Here is a 14809-nt window from a genome sequence, read left to right on the forward strand (position 1 = left end):
GTCACTCTTAAGCGGTGTGTCCTGTAACGTCGTGTGGAGGGTGACTGACGTGAACCGCGACACCGTTCAACTCCAGCCCGTTACGGCTCTCGTCCAGGGGTCCCCTCGCCGCTGCTCACCACCGGCAGCCATCCCCAGAGTCTGACGCGGCCGGCCGCCTACTGCGCAACGTGTCGCGCTGCCTGCGCGACCGCGGCGAGCTGGCGGCGGCCGAGGCGGCGCTGCGGCGGGCGCTGCTGCTGCAGCCCGGCCATCCGGCCGCGCTCTACATGCTGCTGCAGCTGCTGATCGCCACCGGTGCCGCCGAGAGCGCGCTCCAGCTGCTGCCGCTCATCGGTGGTCGTGCAAGCCGGCTGAGCCACCCGTGGCTTTGCACCGCTCCGTTATTGTTGTCTGCGCCCTTGATTCCCTCGCAGTGCTACCGCGGGCATCGGTCCATCGCACGACCTTGCATCCCAGCGGTGCAAGGTCGCGCCCCTTGTCCCACCCGGTGGAAAGTGCTAGACCAGCTCATGATACGGGAGAGGCGGACAGACATGTGTCGACCACTCCCCTGGCTGACGTTTGTTGGATGGTGTCCCTCGCACCGAAGTCCAGACTGACTGTTGCTGACACTGTCAGCACAGATCAGTGCTGTCAGGATGCTGCTGACCGTTTCGTAACTGTCAAGCTGACGCTGTCAGTGCTGACATTCAGCACTATCCGCCGGGGCAGCGTGGATAGCACTGGGCCAATAACGCCCAGCCCCTGTCCCGGCAGTGTCCCGACAGCGCCTGAAACGGCAGTGGAGTCAGACTGACCCGTGCCCGCCCCCGCCCCGGCAGACGCGGCGCCGGACCGGGCGGCCGTGGCGCGGCTCTGGCGCAGCCTGTGTGGATTCGCGCTCAGCCGCCAGGCGGCAGGACTGTACGAGCGCCTGCTGGAGACCGTGCTGCGTCACCTGGACCAGCCGGCCGATGGCGTCCAGCTGGCCCATGTCTGGTCAGGTGGGACGCGCCGCCCCGCCCCGCCCACCCGAGAGCAGTGTCGGGTCTATACGTGTCTCGGCAGGACGCGGCATTTGAGCTTGAGTTCCGTGGTGTGTAGCACTGCGGTCGCATTCTGCTTTGTGGGACTAAGCTTGACATGGCTAGTACCATAAGGGGTTGTCTCGGGGCTAGCGTTTTAAGATGCTGCATCCTGCAAGAGTCGGCCTACGTGGAAAGTCCCCGATACCAATACTTAGGTCCATGTTAGCTGCCTTTATACGGTGCCACCAGCTTCTTCTAGCAGAGACAAACGTTGGAAACCAAGCGTCACCGTACAATTTGCGGTGACGCTTAAAAAATGCATTCATGATTGCTGAGATCTTGACCAAGAACGTAGGGCTGATAATGATATCAACACATTAGCCGAAACATCAGTGCCAGCATGAGTCAACTGTCTGGGACCCACTCCTCCTCGCCATCGCCACCCGGACACGACCGTGCAGGCGCTTGACCTTGCCCCCTCGCTCCGGCCAGGTCACGGATCGAGTCGCTGGAGAGCGAGCAGCGGGAAGACGTGCCAGCGCTTGACCTTGCCCCCTCGCTCCGGCCAGGTCACGGATCGAGTCGCTGGAGAGCGAGCAGCGGGAAGACGTGCCAGCGGTTGACCTTGCCCCCCTCGCTTCGGGCAGGTCACGGTTCGAGTCGCTGCAGAGCGAGCAGCAGGGGACGTGCCAGCGCTTGACCTTGCCTCCTCGCTCCAGCCAGGTCACGGATCGAGCCGCTGGAGGGCGAGCAGCAGGGGGACGTGACAGCGCTTGACCTTGCCCCCCTCGCTCGGCCAGGTCACGGATCGAGTCGCTGGAGGGCGAGCAGCAGGGGGACGTGCCAGCGCTTGACCTTGCCCCCTCGCTCCGGCCAGGTCACGGATCGAGTCGCTGGAGAGCGAGCAGCGGGAAGACGTGCCAGCGGTTGACCTTGCCCCCCTCGCTTCGGGCAGGTCACGGTTCGAGTCGCTGCAGAGCGAGCGGCAGGGGGACGTGGCCAGCGCTTGACCTTGCCTCCCTCGCTCCGGCCAGGTCACGGATCGAGTCGCTGGAGGGCGAGCAGCAGGGGGACGTGCCGCCGGTCGGACCGCTGATCGCTGCTCTAGAGACGGGCCCTCGTCTTCGTGCAGCGCCGCCAGGTCTGTGGGGTCGGCCACATGCACAAGGTTCGGCCAAGTGCTGGCTCGTCGTCACCCCCGGCGTGCGCTGGCGGCGGGTGGAAGTCGGGCCGCTGTGGCACGTCACGTGTTTGGTTTTCCGCGGTGAGTGGCGAAACGCGACCCGTGAGCCGTCCGTCCGTGTGTGAGGCAGTCCGGTCATACGCTGCCGCATCAGCCCGGCGCCAGTGTTCACCCGGCTGTCCGGTGCGGCAGGCGGCCCGAGCCGGGCGCCGATGGCGGCGCGGCCGGCTGGTTCTCGGACGTGGCCTGGAACGTGGCCGTGCACAGCGAGCTGGAGCCGGCCGAGCGCGGGCCGCCTCTTCATCACCCTCAGCCGCCTGTTTCTGACGGACACTGCCCAGGTACACCCGTCAAACGATGCTAGTCATGTCCGGCGTCACGTGTGCGAGAGATCACGGCGCAGAAGTTGCCGGCGAAGCTGCCGAGCGCCATCGTCAGCATGCTACATCTCCTTGTTTGCGGTCTCGCCGTGCCGTATGGTGCCTCGGACATTTCATTTCGCTTTCTACACTGAAGGACGCCCGGGCCGTAACTGTCGGCCTTGCAGGACCAGCATGTAACCCTGTTCTCGGGACCAACAGACCACCACGCCCTGGCTGCCTGCTCCGCAGAATCCCCTGATCCTCTGAGCCCACGCCCTTTACGATCCTTCGACTCTCTGCAAGCTGTGCCTTGCCGGCTGCCCGATCTTCTCCTTTGCTCTGTGAGATAACTCTACCTCGAGCCTGCCTGTATTCCGCAGGACCCGTCCCGACCTCTCCCTGTGCCGCACGGCGTCCGTAATGGCTGCCGCCGCCGCCCCCTGGAGGCGGCTCGACAGCCCGGCCTGCTGCAGCGCGAGAAACACGCGCACCTACGGTACACCTGGCCGCACCGACAGCTCAGCCCCTACAACTCAGTTCCGACAGCTCCGCTCCTCCTCGTTACTCAGCTGACGAGCTTGTGCTAACGGCGTCGTTGTGTCGCCTGATGAAAGATCGCATCGAAACCGTAAAACAGTGCATTAATTTACGGAATGATGCAGCCAAGGTCGGCTAAACCGCATTCCAGGCGCCTGCGGTGAAACTTATCTGTCCCACGGAAGCACGCCGAGGGGGCCAAGCACAGGGCCCGGTGGCTAACTTTGTAGGTCTGCACCCAGGTGGGCCACATGCCCCGTTTACAGCCCAGTGGTCGCCCAGCCGAGGCTGACCGTTGGTGGCCGTCACCGCCGCAGGGAGGCGCTCGACTGCGTGGCCGCGTGTGAGCGTCTGACTGCCCGACTGGGCGGCGGCGGGCGGCCGGCTGGCCGCACGGCACCGCCCTGCTCCTGTACCAGGTCGAGGCCAAGGTAACGAGGCCGGGCGCGTGTGGCGTGATGTTGGGCAGGCTCGCCGTCGCCGCCGACGCAAGAGCAGCTGCCCACAGCTGGAGATGCCTGGGTACCAGCCGCGGCGCCGCTCAGCTCTGGCTCAGGCTACTTCCCCTGCAGCAATGTGTGCTGCACTTCTGCTGTTCCCAGCACGCTTTGTAAAAGGGCTGTCGTGCGGTTGACTTTGTATGATTTGATTTGTATGCATGTGATGCCTAACATCATAATGCGTTAGCCGCTTGCTTCACCTGTAAAGCCTAGTACTGCTGCTGTGCTGACTATACGGGAGCCTCCACTAACCGCGGCTTATCACGCCCCGCCGTCCTCACCGCGCGGGGCTGTGTTGAGGCTGTCTCCGCCCTGTGCGAGTCCGCCCCGCCGTCCTCACCGCGCGGGGCCGTGCTGAGACTGTCTCCGCCCCTGCGAGTCCGCCCCGCCGTCCTCACCGCGCGGGCTGTGTCGAGGGCTTGTTCCGCCCTGTGCGAGTCCGCTCCTCCGTCCTCAAACCGCGCGGGGGCTGTGTTGAGGCTGTCTCCCGCCCTGTGCGAGTCCGCCCCGCCGTCCTCACCGCGCGGGGTCGGTGTTGAGGCTGTCTCCGCCCTGTGCGAGTCCGCTCCTCCCGTCCCTCACCGCGCGGGGCCGTGTTGGGCTGTCTCCGCCTGTGCGAGTCCGCCCCGGCCGTCCTCACCGCGGCGGGGCCGTGCTGTGGCTATTCCCAACAGGAGCGAGTGGCACCCTGTAGCCGTGCCGACGTCAGCGGCCACGCCGTGCAGCCGCTGACGTCCTGACACACCCGGCAGGCGGCCTGGACGCGCCGGGCTGGCCGAGTTGCTGACCTCGGCAGCGGCCCGACCGGACGTGGCCGCCGGCGCGCTGGAGGCGATGGCCAGCCTGGTGCCGCGTCGGCCGGCGCTGGCCGTGAGGGCGCTGCGGGCCGCCGCTGACCGGCTGCGGCGCGCCCCGACGGCCGACTATGACAGGCTGGCGGCGCTGCAGACCCGCTGCGAGTGCACTCTCACCACGGGCATCCCTCCTCACCAGCCAGTGTCCTCTTTCTCACACACTAGGCGGGATTCTTCGCGGTCCTCAGCGGTGATTCGTCCTACGCTAGCTTCCAGATTGGATTGTTTTTAGTTTCAATGTCTTCTCAGAAAGTGCACCTGTATCGGCTCCAACATGGGGCCTTTCCCGGCACAGATTACTTCCACGCACCGGCCCACGATTGACACCGCCTGCGCCGATCGTGCCTGTACTGAGCCTGAGAGGGGATTTGAACCGGTAGGTACATCAGCTTGTACACTGGACCAGCTGGGCGCGCCGGGACTGACTGCTGGACAGAGGCGCTGAGGGCTGTGCTCTGGAGGTGCGAGACGTCATCCGGTGCGGCCGACGGACGCTACCCCCAACATGGCGGTCAGTGAGGGACGGCTACCCCAAACATGGCGGTCAGTGAGGGACGCTTGCCCCAACATGGCGGTCAGTGAGGGACGCTGCCCCAACATGGCGGTCAGTGGGGACGCCGCCCCAGCAATGGTCAGTGTGGGACGCTGCCCCAACATGGCTGGTCAGTGAGGGACGCTGCCCCAACATGGCGGTCAGTGAGGGATGCTGCCCCAACATGGCGGTCAGTGAGGGATGCTGCCCCACCATGGCGGTCAGTGAGGATGCTGCCCCAACATGGCGGTCAGTGAGGGACGCCGCCCCCAACATGGTCAGTGTGGGACGCTACCCCAACATGGCGGTCAGTGAAGGACGCTGCCCCAATATGGCGGTCAGTGAGGGATGCTGTCCCAACATGGCGGTCAGTGAGGGACGCTGCCCCAACATGGCGGTCAGTGAGGGACAGCCGCTCCTACATGGTCAGTGTGGGACACTGCCCCAACATGGCGGTCAGTGAAGGGACGCTGCCCCAACATGGCGGTCAGCATGGGACGCTTTCCCCAACATGGCGGTCAGTAAGGGACGCTTTCCCAAAATGGCGGTCAGTAAGGGGACACTACCCCAACATGACGTTCAAGTGAGGGACGCTACCCCAACATGGCGGCCAGTCGCTTATGTTACGCCGATCTGACGGTCAGCTGCTGGTGCTGGTTCGACATGGCGGGCAGTGATGTGTTCAATGGATGTCCGTACAGTTTGTGATGGTTCGCTGGTGGTAGTCTCCACGACACGTCAATGAACCGGATACGCGTTTCGGTGGGCGCCAGCTGTCGTTCGGCCTGGGCCGTTCTCGACAGCCGTGTTGGAGGGTAGCCAGCGGAGAGTCGCGCTGCATCGGCAGTAACGTGACGCCGTCCTCCTCCGCGCCGCCCGCCAGACTCTGCTGGTGATGACGCGCACCTGGACCCAGGCGGTCCAGCTGCACGTGCAGGGCCGAGCCCCAGCAGGCCCAACAGGTGTGGGCGCAGGCGCGACTTCCCCCACTCCGGCATCTTTGCACACGGAGATGCGCCGCGGCTTGTGCAACAGCTTTAACGTCATGTCATTTCAAACGGACTGATTAAAACTGCTCCTGAAAGTGCTTCGGGAAACCTTTTTGTCAAAAGCGGCTGGGGTCTCCAGCAGTTTCTCGTGCCCGACGCGTTTTTTTTTTGCCGATGTTTTTAAGTGCACGACATGCATTATGACGCGCAGTCCTATCGGGTGAAATATTGGGTAGCGTCGGTAAGCACACGCTGGGCCATTGTGTCTATGCGTGGCAGCTGCGCCGTACCAGTCAGGGTGACCTGACCCCGTGCGGACGGCAGGTGGGCGGCGGCCCGCGCGCAGCATGACCTCACTGCTGGCCACCCAGACCGAGTGGTACCCGCCGGCACATGCAGCTGCTGCCGTCGGCCGCCGCCCAGCCCGGCCCCGCGGCGCCGCAGGGCACAGAGTCGCGCCGTCGACAGCGCTGCCACCTAGGACTGGTTGCTGCGGCTCAGCCAGATGGGGGAGACTGGCGACGGACCCCAACCGGACCGGACCGCGAGGATCGGTTACGTCTCAGAGGTCCGGACCGCAGCGGCTCCCGGCCGGCATGCGCACCATCTATGTTGCTCGCGATTTCTGTTCACTGTTGTTCAAAGTGCAGTCCGTGTTCCGCGGTTACCATTCAGTTCAATGGGCTCCGATGATGACATCCCGCGCCATGTGCGCTAGCGGCGCGCGGCAGCCACGATGATAAGGCCAACGGGGACCCGACAATACAGCAGAAATAGTGTCACGAGTCCTTAGTGTCGGTCACGGCCATGTCAATGACCAGCGAGTCTTCACAGAGACTGTGCAGCGTGGAAATGTATTCATCACGAACAACACCAAAAACAATGCGGCCGCCCGGTCCGGCACGAGACGTTACGCACACTGGGGATGACTGGCCGCGCAAACGCTCGCGGTTTGGAGAGATGTTGTTCGACAATAAGGTACAGCGGGGGCTGATACGTGTCCTCGAAGAAGGAATAAAAAGTACAAAAAGTTGCCTGGTAAAAAGCATCCCCTATTTATATCACAACGTAGTGTAGGTTGAGAATACTTCGGAGCTTCTCCCACCGGGTTCCGGGTCGTAAAAAATGGTCAGGAGGGCAGCTCAAGTACTTCAAAACGAAAATTTGAAGCCTGTCGCAACCTTGGCTAGGCCTAAAACTTAACCTTAAAAATCCTGAGAGCAGAGCCCAAGCACACAAAGGAGGCGCATGCCCCGTATTTTGGCACGTGAGCTGAAAGTTCGCGCATAATTGAAACTACGCACAAGCGTTCGTCGACGCACCGTCCCCTAGCTCTCAATATCAGTTCACAGCCATCTATGAGGCTGAGAAACCCGCGGTCACCTACCCCGCCATCACCCCACCGCGATCTGGCAGCATCTGGTGCGTGTCTGCTGAGAACTCGCGGTCACCTATCCCGCCATCACCCCATCGCCCATCTCCAGCAGCTGGTGCGTGTCTGTAATCCACCACTTCCACCCTTTAACCTGAACTCCCCGCCATCCACCAGACCTAAATCTACCTGACCGCCACCCTCCGTTTCGATCTTAGGGCCTTCAGGACAATCACCTCCAAGCACAGACCGGCGTAGCTTTGTGCACTCAGACGGCCATCTTCATGTAGAGCTTCTTGTGCGGATCGTACCCCTCCAGCTGAAGGTCGTCCATGGTGAACTGCTGGATGTCGTCGACAGCGCGAGCGAAACGCAGCCGCGGGAAGGGGCGAGGCTCGCGCGCCAGCTGCTCTTTCAGCGGCTCCACGTGGTTCAGGTACACGTGCGTGTCACCCATGGAGTGCACGAACTCGCCCGGCTGCCGACAGTGCCGCCCGATCACATCACTCGCAACGTTTCGCGACAGCTTCAGAGCGAGGCGTGGAACAGTCAAGGTGACGAAAAATTATGAATACCATAGTACAACGACGCTTGATGAATACTTGTCGTCTATAAGTACTGCCAAGTATAAAAGCAACGGAAACCAGGGAAATCCGATACCCGCCCTGGCATGTGCTTTCACCCACGATTAGCCGACGTAGCGAAGGTACCAGTCAACAAAACTGTAGGGATAGACCATTTAGCAGCTACCTCCGCGTAGTTCTGCAACAGGGTATTACTGGGTGTCCAGATCGAGTCACTCCAGCTGTGGGCACCACCCATGCAGGTACGTTAGATGATACAGCACCCGCCTCAAGCTGGGCGTCACGTGACCCCCCGGTGCGCACCTTCAAGCCGGTCACGTGGGCGATCATGCAGGTGAGCAGGGCGTAGCTGGCGATGTTGAAGGGCACGCCGAGACCCATGTCGGCCGCGCGCTGGTACAGCAGGCAGCTGAGCTCGCCGTTGGCCACGTAGAACTGGGCCAGGCAATGGCACGGCGGCAGCGCCATCAGCGGCAGGTCAGCCGCGTTCCACGAGCTCATCACTATGCGGCGGCTGTTCGGGTTCGTTCTGTGCGGATCGGCGGCCCGGGCGGGTCAGGGTGGGGTCGTGCGGGGTCACGGCGGCGCGTGAGGGGTCGCGACGGCACGTGGAGGGTCACGGCGGCATACGAGCGGTTACGGCGGCACGTGAAGGGTCACGACAGCACGCCAGGGGTCTCTGACACGCGAGGCGTCAAAATGGCACATATGGGCAAGGCAAACAGTTACGAAACGTGACCGCGAGCACAAGATGAGATAACCAAAGTACGAGCAGGAGACGCAGAGAAGGCGGTGCAGACACCACGTACGGTGTTGTGCCGAGTAGCAGATCGACCACGCTCTGATCACGTCGAGGTTATCTGAAATTCTTAACGCGGCATGCCTTCAACACTTGCACACATGAGACGTTAGAAAAGTTCAAACAACGGAAGCTTTGAAGAAAACTGCTGAAGTGGTAAATGCAGGGCGAGACTAGGCAACATGGCGACGCAGTGCATACCGTTCGGTGGCGCGCTATACAACCACGCCGCCAGCGCCTGCGCGGTCCCCTCCCCGGCGACAGCGGGAGGGGGAGGGGGCGGACCGGGGATGTCCACCTGATGTCGTGGATGACGCTGGCCAGCTGGTCGACGCCCTGGCCGGTGTAGTCGGCGTCGGGGCCGCGGTACTTGGCGCCGAAGTGTCGCCACTGGAACCCGTACACGGGCCCCAGGTCCCCTGGCCACCGCCGCCACTCGTCAGATCTCGGACCGGACAAACCGGACCAGGCCTCGACCGGACCGGACCAACCACCTCCAGTCACAGAAGCGGGCTTCACCTCCAGTGCAGGCCAGTCACAAGGTCGGAACGGACCACAGCAGGGACGGATCATCAGCCTGCATGCCAGTTAACAACAACGCCTCGGCCTGTGACGCACGCCTATAGGCCTCACGTGGGGGCCAGCACACACATGGCTGTATCTGGTCTCAAAGCTCGTAGCTCACGTAGCATAACCTGCATGTCCATTCAAACGATGTAAATGTATGCAAAACCGATGGGAATGTTAGTAAAATCGTACGAAAACATGCGACATGGAAAAAACCTCACCTGCTATGTTCCAGTTAGACCTGTCCGAAACAAACGCAGCTGATACTGTGGCATTGCATGATTTCATGCATGCCCCTGTATATATCTAAGACAAAAATGTAGGCACGGCCAATCTATAGAGGAGAAAGAAACTAGGACCCTCGGACACCGCAGAGATCATCCTGCAGCCATCGGCTGACGAAGCCAATTTCGGAGCCAAGCATCTCCGAGGAATCTGACAGCGTGCCGTCTGGCGAAGGCAAGCACATCTACGCGTGGTCATATGAGCGAACGGTAGGCTATTTGGGCTTAGGGGGTGAGTCGACGGCAACGGTCTTCTACGCCCAACTGCGGCTATATGTGCATCTGTGCAACCACGTCCCATCATGTAAAGCATGCAGCTGTAAAACACTGCTGTCGGTTTTGAGAATCGCGTATCAAGAGGACAAGTTGATTGGTAAGAAGGCGTGGGGAACAAAGGAATGAATACAACAGGCGCGTGCTACGCCCGGTTGCAGCGCATCTCGCGCGGGGCGGCAAACCATAACGAGCGGTTCATGCGCGGTTTACGTAAACTTAGTACGTCGGGGGTACATCCAGCCAGGGTCGTGCGACATCAAAACATGTTGTGACGGTGAGTAAATGACCTCTAAGTCAATATCGTAAAGACATGTAAGAGCAGCTCCCGCGTCAGCACTGGCGCGCCCACCTATGAGTGAGCGCGGAAACTACGCCGCACAAGGCCACGACCAAAGAGACGATATCGTTCGCTGGCCAAGTGTGGACACTGCACGAGAACATGAGCGACGAGCAGCGCGTGGTCACAGCGCGGGAATGACGATACTTGCCCCGTCGAGAGGAGCAAACCATGTCCCGACGTGTGACCTATGCGAGGCGGCAGAGGCTAACCTCCCCTCTACTGTCGCGATGAAAACTGAGGACTGAGATTCACCTAGGTTTGGCTTCGCGCGTTTCCCTGGCCATCGGTGCTCGTGCGATCCCGAGCCTTTCGCCAGTCTGTCCTTATGTGAGCTGGCAGCGCCTGCCTGAATTCAGAAAACGGCGCTCAGGAAGAGCAAGGGCGAGTTTCGAGTAGCTCTCCGCCGGGACCAACGCCTTCCAGATTGCAACAGATTAGCGGTAAAATCGAACAGAAGGGGGACAATGCAAAACATTTAGTCCGGCTGGCACACACCCCAGCGCACTCTGTGCCTACTTGTTGGGAAAATGACGCAAAAAATGCAGCGACAGGTAAGACGTGCACAAACTGTGCGAGTTTTAGGGTGTACCGTGCGCTGAGCTTTCGCGTCGGAATAACAGAGGCAGTTTGTTCACCTCAACCAGGAGACGAGAGATGGGACTGATTCTAGCGGCCATCCGCTCACGCAGACCGTTCCCCGGGGCACCCATCACCTCTACCTCCACATGCAGCATCCCCTGCCCGGCCGGGTGCCCCCGCATGCTTTCTTTCTGCCCCGGCCCTGCCACCGGGCGGTGCGGCGGCGCGGCCTTACCCTCCCGGCGGTCGGTGAAGCCCAGATGATCGAGGAACTCTCTGCTGCCGTTGCCGTCCCAGATGTGCACGCCGCGCTGCTGCAGCTCGGCGGCGTCCGTGCTGCCGCGGATGAACCACAGCAGCTCCTCAGCCACGCCGCGCCAGAACACGCGCTTCGTGGTCAGCAGTGGGAAACGACCTGCACGCAAGAGGAACGACCGCCATCAGGAGGGAACAGCCTGGACGCAAGAGAAACAACCGGCATCACAGGGGAACGGCCTGAACGCACGAGAAAACGACCGGCATCACAGGGGAACGGCCTGAACGCACGAGAAACGACCGGCATCACAAGGGAACGGCCTGAACGCACGAGAAACAACCGGCATCACAGGGGAACGGCCTGAACGCACGAGAAACGACCGGCATCAAAGGGAAACGGTCTAGCCGAATGGCAAACGGCCTGCATGTAAGGGAGACGACCTGAACGCACGGGAGACCGTCTGCACGCACGAGAGACGGTCTGCACGCACTAGACGGCCTGTATGCACTGGAGACGGCCTGCACGCACTAGAGACGGCCTGCACGCACAGGGTGTCTGTCGGCGTCATCAACATCTTTGTGGCTCTGTACATGGCACACACACACACACACGAGCTGGTTAGCACGTAAGGTGACGAGCAAGCTTCCACTTTCCTCTTAATGATTAATGAAGTTAAGGGCACCACCAACCACCCTTAACATGTGCCATGCATTTCCACATACCATCTCTAAGGGAGAATCTCATCTGGGTGCCAAACACAGAGAGAGTGCCGGTTCCCGTGCGGTCATCGCGCTGAACGCCGGTTTCGATGATGCGACGGATCAGGTCCAGGTACTGTTGTTCCTCATGGGGCTCGTTGGATTTGTCGGCCTGGCAGTGGCACGACAGTCAGGTGCTGCTGGTGCATATGGTTGTGCCCAAGGGCACGGTTCTAAATTGACAACGTGCTGGGGTGGTGCTGCCAGCAGCCAAAGACAGATGCCCCTATTAATTTGGCAAAGGAAACAACCACATCTTTGTCGCCCCTGTCCCCCCTCCCCCAAGCTCGAAATATCAGGAGCCTGTCACATTGAGACAAGGTGCCATATAACCTAGAAAGTATTCCTTCAAATAAAAAAGCAGCCCCTTAAGGCACACAAGACCTAATATCTGCCCTTAAGATGGCCTTTGATGGCCAGCATTATGCTCTCATAGTTGACAGGAGGTCTAGATGATTCCAAGGGGCCCCAATCAGATGCATAGGGCATCTGATTGAAAACAATGAAGTAATGTCAGCCAGCCCAAGAGGCCACAATAAGAAGAACCAGAGGTCCACCATGCTAAGAGGTATTATTCAATTAAGTTTATATCTTCAAGAGGTCCTTTTCAAAGTGGATGAAATCTGATGCATAGAGCTCAGATGGGGTATCCCCAGAGCTGATCAGCAGGCACCCGATCTCAGCTCCCTTGGAAAAAGGAGCCACCCCCTGGCAATGTGACACAAGCTGGATGTCTGTGTTGCAGCAACATGAATGCTTCAAAGCATTAGGACTCAGGAGGGCATGAGCCCAGCATGGGTCTTCACAAGCTTACTGCAGCTGGGATAGCACTAAGTAACATGCATATAGACATGTGCATGGATTTAAAGGGTAGATGATTGATGAGCAGGGCCTTTCACATTGACTCCAGATCCAGACCCCTCGGGTGATTAAAAGAGGGGGGAAGAGGCAGGGCAGCTGCCACCATCGCCAAGTCCTATGGTAATGATCATCTTTGAAGGAGATGAAGATAAACACTGCTTATAGATATCAAAAGCAAATACTAGCTTTACTTGGAAAGCCATCCTCATGAACTACATGAAATGTTGGAAAAACACAAAATGATTGATTATGATATAATTACAACCACTTGCTTCACAAAGCTTGCCCACATATAAGAATAGTAATGAATTAATCAACAACATTGTATTCATAAAAAGCATATTCCCTAAGCCTGATACTGAAAACTCTTAACAGTTCTGTTAAAGATGAATGAAAAGGTATGTTCCTTGAAGGGAAGTGCTCACCTGAATGTGAAGGGAAGTGCTCACCAGTGCTGTGAATGAAAAGGTATGTTCCTTGAAGGGAAGTGCTCACCTTAACAACAGGTGAGCTGCCTGCTACGGTATCACCCTGCTCAGCCATGGCTTGCAGTTCTTCAGGTATATATGTATATTCCTGAAAGTAAAAAGCAATAAGCATTAGAATAATTAGCAATAACATAACTTTACATTAGATGCAATAAAAGCATAATGAACTTACTTTGCATACTTAACCTTACATTACAATTATACAATCAAGCTAAGACCTAACTTATACAAAATATAATTTCAATGTCTCACCCCAGGACATTTTTGTGTTAGATTCATGAGATGTATACATTGACACATACACAAAATGCACACCATAAATGGTTAATCTTTCATTTTTCAGCAACAGATATTCATTCAAGTGTCCAAGTGAGCAATATTACTCTTTTCAGTCTTAGATGTGGCTGCCTGCAGCAGCCATGCAGCCAGAAAGCCATCATTATGTTGAAGCTCTCACACAAAAATCATTGCACAAAAGCAGAAGTTTGCACCAGTTTGCACTGCTTGTGCTGATCAAGAGAACATGCCACAAATCGATGCCACTCCAGAAAAGCCAGTTTTAGTGTTGCTGCTCTGACAATAAGATTTTCTTGTTTGTATTGTGAGATGTTTGATACATTTTTTAAATATTTTAGATTTGTTAATGTACTGTGCAAAATGCTAAATAACTAGCTTAGTGTGCAAATTAATTGATCAATTCATATTGAGCATAGCAGTGGGGGTAATAAGCAGTCAGTAGAGGCAAATAAGATTGTCAGGATGGTACTGGAGACACCCCACCTCTTGGTCAATTACCACCAGCCCCTGCCCCAAAACAGAGGAGTTGGCTGTGCCATTTGGAAAAGGACTGGACCTGCCCAAAACTGGGAAGCATCAAAGCAGAAGCCCAGCACTCTCTATGCATTGAAATGAAGCACTCAACACATGTCACATTTCCCACAGCGCATATATCATCACTTCAAAGCCTGCCTGCCTACAAAAATGTGCAAAACCGTTACGGCCCGCCCGAGGCTCACCGGCCATAGCCTCGGGCCAAGCGACGGCGGCCTTTTTTGTCAGAGCTGCGCTGCATTGACCTCCTTCTTAGTGATGGATTTCATGTTTCTGGTTCTTGAAGCTGGAATATGCAGTTTTTGTTTCAAAGATGCGAAACACTGCGTTATGCATTCTAATAGCAACTGTATTTTTCAAGCACTATGAAACATCCCTGGTACATAGTACTTCAATAAAATATAATTATCCTTCTTTTATATTGTTTGTGCATTCCCGTGGCGCAGCTGCGCCGAACATGACGCTGGGGAGCAGTGCGCGATGACTTTTTCTACTACTTACAAACTACTACGGTCTTGGCAGCAGCGGTCCTTGCCCCAGTCAACAACCGCAGCGAAGCGGGTCTGGGCTGCAGGAGTCAGAGGTTACAACAAACGTTTAAAGGTATAAGGTAGTAGCGTGTTTTCTTACAATTTCTCCACGTTTGTGGGCTTTGATTATGAGAAGTAGTCCAAAAGATACGCTATACATTTTCCATATTTTCGATCCCGCCTTTCCCCTGTTATACACTGGTGACGCTGGGCAAAGATCGCCCTCCCACTCGGTTTATGCTGTGTTAGTGTAACGTCCCTTACAGCTAACATTTGTATAGCCCCCAGCTGCGCTACAGATGTGAAAGAAAGGTGGG

The 14809-nt window shown here is 58.0% G+C and overlaps 1 protein-coding gene across 4 annotated transcripts; it reads right to left on the reverse strand.

Moving 5' to 3' along the window:
- Nucleotides 1–7576: 7576 nt before the first annotated feature.
- On the reverse strand, nucleotides 7577–14166 carry LOC119108848 (thymidylate synthase). 4 transcript variants are annotated; one of them, XM_037232393.1, is made up of 7 exons: nucleotides 14148–14166; nucleotides 13139–13219; nucleotides 11747–11894; nucleotides 11004–11183; nucleotides 9021–9141; nucleotides 8227–8452; nucleotides 7577–7817 (listed from the first exon to the last, which is right to left on the reverse strand). In XM_037232393.1, exons 2-7 carry the CDS (start codon nucleotides 13184–13186, stop codon nucleotides 7608–7610), a joined length of 933 nt encoding a protein of 310 aa, XP_037088288.1. In that variant the 5' UTR covers nucleotides 13187–13219; nucleotides 14148–14166; the 3' UTR covers nucleotides 7577–7607. The 4 variants fall into 4 exon arrangements, with proteins under 4 accessions (XP_037088288.1, XP_037088286.1, XP_037088289.1 ...); XM_037232391.1 differs by having other exon boundaries at nucleotides 14109–14155; XM_037232394.1 differs by lacking the exon at nucleotides 14148–14166 and adding an exon at nucleotides 14089–14107.
- Nucleotides 14167–14809: the final 643 nt, after the last annotated feature.

Source organism: Pollicipes pollicipes, unplaced genomic scaffold, assembly GCF_011947565.3.
Source record: "Pollicipes pollicipes isolate AB1234 unplaced genomic scaffold, Ppol_2.1 Scaffold_6836;HRSCAF=8101_pilon_pilon_pilon, whole genome shotgun sequence".
Lineage (NCBI taxonomy): Eukaryota > Metazoa > Arthropoda > Thecostraca > Pollicipedomorpha > Pollicipedidae > Pollicipes > Pollicipes pollicipes.

Bases quoted from the DNA above. Each gene is read 5' to 3' on its own strand.
- LOC119108848 (XM_037232393.1), bottom strand. From the start codon at position 13,186: ATGGCTGAGCAGGGTGATACCGTAGCAGGCAGCTCACCTGTTGTTAAG. The intron at 11,184-11,746 runs GTATGTGGAAAT...TCTTGCGTGCAG, and splicing joins GAGATTCTCCCTTAGAGATG to GTCGTTTCCCACTGCTGACC. The intron at 9,142-11,003 runs GTAAGGCCGCGC...GGCGGTGGCCAG, and splicing joins CTTCACCGACCGCCGGGAGG to GGGACCTGGGGCCCGTGTAC.